At 40.1% G+C, this 6,000-nt stretch overlaps 1 protein-coding gene across 1 annotated transcript; it reads left to right on the forward strand.

The window, feature by feature from the left end:
* The first annotated feature begins 396 nt into the window (after window positions 1–396).
* LOC125525881 (dual specificity protein phosphatase PHS1-like) lies at window positions 397–5,417 on the forward strand. Its single transcript, XM_048690888.1, has 9 exons — window positions 397–444; window positions 535–647; window positions 1,316–1,538; window positions 1,877–2,053; window positions 2,133–2,293; window positions 2,403–3,408; window positions 4,081–4,227; window positions 4,305–4,532; window positions 5,352–5,417. Exons 1-9 carry the CDS (start codon window positions 397–399, stop codon window positions 5,415–5,417), a joined length of 2,169 nt encoding a protein of 722 aa, XP_048546845.1.
* Window positions 5,418–6,000: the final 583 nt, after the last annotated feature.

The raw sequence follows: 6,000 nt of genomic DNA on the forward strand, positions 1-6,000 counted from the left end.
GTGTTTCCGGTAAGAAGATGCAAGCGCATGAGGCGGAGGTGACAAGACACCTCACTCAGCATGTTGTCCTTGACTTACTTGGGTATCATTGAAGACATCATCCGAGAGGGAGAATAAAATGGCAATGCACATGCATGTCCTCTTTGCAAATAGCATGGATGGCTTGCATGCGCCTTATCACGGATGGCCGAAAAGAATTGAGACAAACATGGATGGCCTGCATGGGCATTCACTCGTGCGGAAGTTCTCTTGGAGAATAGCATTTTTGCCCTTCTTCCCCCATCCCCTTGCCTTTGATTGGTCACAAACTTCACCAATCCATGACCGGCCAAACTTGACAAGATTATCTGAAGAACTCGATTTTCACTTTCCATTTGTCCACATTTTCCTGTACGAATGGAAGAGGGAATAGAGTCGAGATCCTTCTCCCGCACATCCTCCTCCGTAAGTGCATCGCCCCAACCAAAAAATATTTCTTTGGTTCTGGGCCCTGTTCTTGGCGGCAAAGAGCCAGATTGATCTGATTTATTGCAGAGTGGATTCGAGGAATGGGTAGCGTCAATGAGGAAGCGCACCGGGAGGATGTCCTCATTATCCCAGTCGCCACAACCGAAGTCGGGCATTTTGGTTATCGAATCCTCAATGAGGTAGGAGAATTAGTTATGTCGCTTGTGGGATCTATTACTTAATTGTAGTATGTACCATGTCTGATCCATAATTCATAAGGATCATATTTTTTGTGATTCCTGTTGAGATATGAATCAGGTACCGTAATTAATTGGCTTAGTTTTGTGTGATATGCTTGGTTACATTATTATTATTTGTGAGTGGTTTGGTTCCGGGCTACCTATACCCTGAGACTATGCTTCCGTTATAATCTTTGATCAACGTGACATGCTTTCAGGAGGTTCTTTTTGTTCTATGAAACATTCGATGTGATGTGATGGTCATTCTCTGTCTGCAAGTGTGTATCACTATCACTCTGAACTTGGTCCGTGTGTTACCGCTATTGCCCAAACGTTTTATGTTCGGCCTCCTATTAGCTGAGAGATGCACAGTGTTCCTTGGTAATCTTGAGAATTGATAAAAACTACAATTGTAGTGGGTGGAGTAAAGTTGAACGCCCTATGTTGAAACATTCACGAAAAATCAAATGAACAATCATGTAAAAGTAGTGTAGGCATACCTGACCAGATGGTTACTCTAATTTTATTCATATGGTTAAAACAATATCGAGCAAGGGCATGAATTTGCTCCTTTCATGGGATAAGTTTCCCAACCAAGTTATTAATGTTGTATATTTTCTATATTGCAGTCCAGATGTGCTAGAAATCGTAGACTCTAGTAGCGATGTAATCGACTCTGGCCCATGTGATTATTTGCCAAAAACAAGCCTCTGGGAAAGGCTTGGGAGTGTTTCTATGATGGACATAGAGTCAAGTAACTTCTGCTGGACCTCTCTTTCTTCATTGCACCATACGAAACATACTACTACAAGTTCGGAACCCACCGATGATGATATTAATAGAAGTTTTGAGGTTCGTATTTTCCTTTTTACTTATCCATCTTCCTGTAAATTGTCTTCCCTGTTGTTGGTAAGATTCTAACTGGTAAACTTGATTGTTATCCTAGATATACCACTTCTCTCATCAAATTTCATCTCAGTGGTCACCGAGTAGAGATTTGTTACTTTCTTTTTCTGCCTACCACAATGTACTGATACAGTAAGAATCATGTGAACTATGCTAAAGCTCACAACACCTCCGCAAAAAGCTAACATCAATATCTCTCACAAGGATTCCACTTCATACTGGAAAATATAGTTTATTAGCCATGGCTCTAGTTTCCTTCTAATAGCCTGTACCATTCTGCACAGGTGACTGTAAATTCTGGAGGAGTTGTATTCATTGCATTATTCAAAACATCTAAAAATGGTGAAGTTCCTTCCAAGGAAGCTGCAGCAGTCATTAAAATAGCACCATCAAGGATGGCCACACAGTCAGAACGGTTCGGGTATGAACTGGCTAAATGGCTTGGCGTAAGGACCCCTCAAGTAAGTACTCGCTTTCTTGTAGTAGGAATTCATGCTAACCACATAATTATTATAGTGTGAACTCTCTTGACCAATGCAGGGCAGAGTGATTCATAGCTCCTCATGTGAATGGCAACAAATAAAGGATGCAGTAGAGAATGCTCGACATGAAGCAATAGCTGTTGGTGATGAACTTCAGGAGATGATTTGCACTGAGATGCTAGAAGCTCTCGAACTAAGCCGATGTCTATTCCTGATGAAGTATTAACTCCAAGTTACCAGTAATGTGCCTGACAATATGGTACATAGTTATTTTTGAAAAAATATGGTACATAGTTAACATGAAAGAAATTGCAATGTTGTTTTGCAGTTATGTACACGGATCCCCTCTACTAGAGAGCACAACACCATTTGATTCCCCGGAGTTTGCTGAAAAAACTGCTGAAGCTTTAGGTAGGATCTTGATCCTGGACCTCATTCTGAGAAATGAGGATAGGCTGCGGTGTCGGCCCCTTGGTTGGCGTGGAAACTATGCAAATTTACTTGTTGCCTACAAAGAAGCTTATGCAAACCTTGATTCATTGGATGATGTTCATGATTCTGCCATCATCCGTTACAAGCCAGAGATAATCAAAAGCCCTAAGAAACAGAAGGAGAGAAGATCCGTTTCAATAAGCGGCAGTGTCGGCTCAGATATCTCAGAGCTTTTGCAAGACTCTTATGATCAAATTGAGCCTGAGATTTCTAGCTTTCATATTGTAGCCATTGATTCGGGTGTACCACGAAGACCACCCGCCAGTAAACGAACGAAAGATCAAGAGAGCTATCCAAGACTGGTGGAACTAACACTAAACAACCTGGACTATTCTTCGAACCTCTTGTTTGAGGTTTCCATTGGAAAACTTGGTACCCCTGGACCCGAAGAATATGACATGTCATCTGATTATAGCTATCATTCTCCTCTGTCTGAGAGTGATATGGTAGCAATAGTTAATTCCTTCCGAGGAGGTTTTCGTAGTGCTCTGAGGGACCTTCAACGGTTCCACATTTTCCTGCTCACACTTTATCAGAAGCTAGATGCTCTATTGAAAATTTTCTTTAATCTTATGTATAAAGGTTCAAATGAATCTGACAAGGAAGATGCAGGTCATTCTGATTCACCATTGTGTCGTGTAGAGGCACATACTGATCTGAGTGATTCCGAAGTTCCACGACATATGCGTAGGCCTTCCCGTACCTTATCCCGTGATAGTTTTGACCTGTCATCTCCTATTTGTCGAGAGAGCTTTATGACCAAGAATTGGAAAGCAAATGGCGATGCATCCCGTGGTCTACGATTGACGATGAAGCTCAGGGAATTTAACAAGTATGCCAAGGTTAACATCTTTGAAGTGCTCATGGAAAACTTATTGATTTTTAACATATTATACACTATAATCTAGTTGGTATCTATTTGTTTTGCACTATTTGAATGCTTGGCTGAAATGATATAATATACCATAAGGTTAGCAAATTACTTGTACAAAACCAAATAACCATCTAGATAAAAAATTAACAATAAATATCGTAGGTTTGTATCTCGATAACTATTTCTCTGTGTGAATGCTTTGATGGTGTGTTATCTCCATCATTTATAAATAGTCACCTTGCTTTCTCACCCAACCTAAGGTTTGAGGCATGTCCTTCCTGTGGTTCTCAGTTGTTCAAATTTCTTAAATAAACCTGCAACAATTGATAGTGCATGTAGGTTGAGTTTTATTTTTGATAGACTTGTGTCTTGATGCATTGATAGAAAGAGGAGTTTTTACAAGTCCTAAGAACGGCAACACCCAATGATTACAACATGTCACCTCTAATCGTTAGGCACATTCGGCTCCAGAGGCAAAGCTACTAGACCCCTCCCGCATGTCGGTGCCCATTTCCTAGTCCCTGACTTGATCGTGTCGAGGAGGCGGGCTAGGATAAGTTGCATTGTCAAAGATGGTTGTGTTGTGATGCTTATAGATGCACCATTGCCCGGTTGTATTCACTTAATACTATGTTTGCAGGTAGACAGTGAGTTAAACAAAGAAATAGAACAATGGAATGACATGCTCAGGACTGATGTTGTAAAATTGTGTCATGACAACAATTTTAACACAGGCTTCTTTGAAGGGATAGATAATAGTGTTGCTGTTGATGCTTATGAGTTGAAGGTGATCCTATTCTACCTAGCCTGCCTGGCAACAAACTATCTATTGTAGCAACTAAGCATATGAATTTCTGTTTTCAGGTCCGTCTTGAGCACCTTCTTGAGAGGATATCATTGATTTCTGATGCTGCAAGTACAGAACGTCCTTCTCAGATCACAGATCACATGTATATTGGTGGTGCTCTAGCTGCTCGGTCGACATACACACTTCAACACCTTGGCATCACCCATGTATTGTGCTTGTGTGCGAATGAAATTGGACAGTCGGAATCTCAGAAGCCTTGCCTTTTTGACTATCGAAACTTCTCAGTAAGTACATATGACAATTTTGTGAATAAACTTTGGAAGATCATTTACATGCAACAAATGGCTGAACTCCACTTTGCAGCTTTCTCGACCATAATAAGGAACTAATTTTCTTGCTTCCTTTGGGACACTTTGTGTTTCTTTTCTACAGATAAATGATGATGAAAATGCGGAAATCACTGATGTCTTCCAAGATGCATGTGATTTCATTGATTTTGTTGAGCACCTACGCGGCAAAGTTCTAGTGCATTGTTTTGAAGGAAAAAGTCGAAGTGCAACTGTTGTTCTTGCTTACCTAATGCTTAGAAAGTAAGAGTGCATATAAATGTTTTTATTTCCAGTTACCGATGAGGCATTAGACTACCCATAGTGGGGAATAACTTAGACTAGTAACATGCATATCTTACTAGTCTATGTTACTACCTTTATAGTGGGGAGTAACATATGTGGGATGTCATACAACCCTTCATTTATTAAGTTATAGACTCATCCTGTCTTGATATGCGTGATGTTACCGATAGTATGAGTAACTAGCTATGTTACTCAATTCATCTCTCTCCTCATTAAATCATTGCCGCAAATTTGCTGAGTTAGACTCGATGTTACTGCTGAAGTTACTCCTACTATGGACAGTCTTATATATCAATATCCGGTTAAGAAATTGATGAAAACCATCAATGACCAAATTATTCTTAACATAATCAATACAAGCTTTGCTTGGGATACAAATATGTGTGAAACATCATAAGAATGATAGTGTCTCAAATTTCAGTTTACTACTCTGTTGGTTTCATTGACTTAATTTCTTTCATGTTTGTTTAGAAATTGTACTCTTCTAGAAGCATGGAACATGCTGAAGAAGGTGCACCGACGTGCGCACCCCAATGACGGATTTGCCAAAGTCTTGCTGGATCTTGACAAGAAGCTGCACGGTAAAACCTCCATGGAGTGGCAGCACAAGAGGCCTACAATGAAAGTGTGCCCCATTTGTGGTAAGAATGCTGGCCTCAGCAGTAGCTCACTCAAGCTGCACCTACAGAAGGCGCACCGAAAGATATCGTCGGGAAGCGTAGACTCGGCAATGTCCTTGGAGATACAAAAGGCGATAGAGGCATTGAAGACAGGGTGAAGTCGATAGCCCCAACGGAGAAGAAGGGTTTGGATGGGTTTTCTCATAGCAAACTGCACATACATACATCTATACCCTAACTTTTGATTCATGCACCACACATCTAGAAAACTCTTGTTGTACATTATAATGATATCAAGTTTCTTATTGTTATTATTGCATAATTCTCAACGTATAATACTTGTTCAAATAGCATGAGTTTTTCCTTGGAAAACTGCAAGAGCTTAATCTTTTTTAGTGAAGTAGCAACTTATTTTAGCCATATTTTCTAGAAATTTTGAAACATATTCGGGATATCCTACATATTATTTAGGATTACAATATACTAGAGGCAATAGAAGA

This window comes from Triticum urartu, chromosome 7 (assembly GCF_003073215.2).
Source record: "Triticum urartu cultivar G1812 chromosome 7, Tu2.1, whole genome shotgun sequence".
Classification (NCBI taxonomy): domain Eukaryota; kingdom Viridiplantae; phylum Streptophyta; class Magnoliopsida; order Poales; family Poaceae; genus Triticum; species Triticum urartu.

What these genes read in the sequence shown, in the direction of transcription:
- LOC125525881 (XM_048690888.1), top strand. Translation starts at nt 397, where the DNA reads ATGGAAGAGGGAATAGAGTCGAGATCCTTCTCCCGCACATCCTCCTCC. An exon ending in ATATTAATAGAAGTTTTGAG is followed by an intron (nt 1,539 to 1,876) that starts GTTCGTATTTTC and finishes CATTCTGCACAG; the next exon opens with GTGACTGTAAATTCTGGAGG. An exon ending in TTGATGCTTATGAGTTGAAG is followed by an intron (nt 4,228 to 4,304) that starts GTGATCCTATTC and finishes TTCTGTTTTCAG; the next exon opens with GTCCGTCTTGAGCACCTTCT.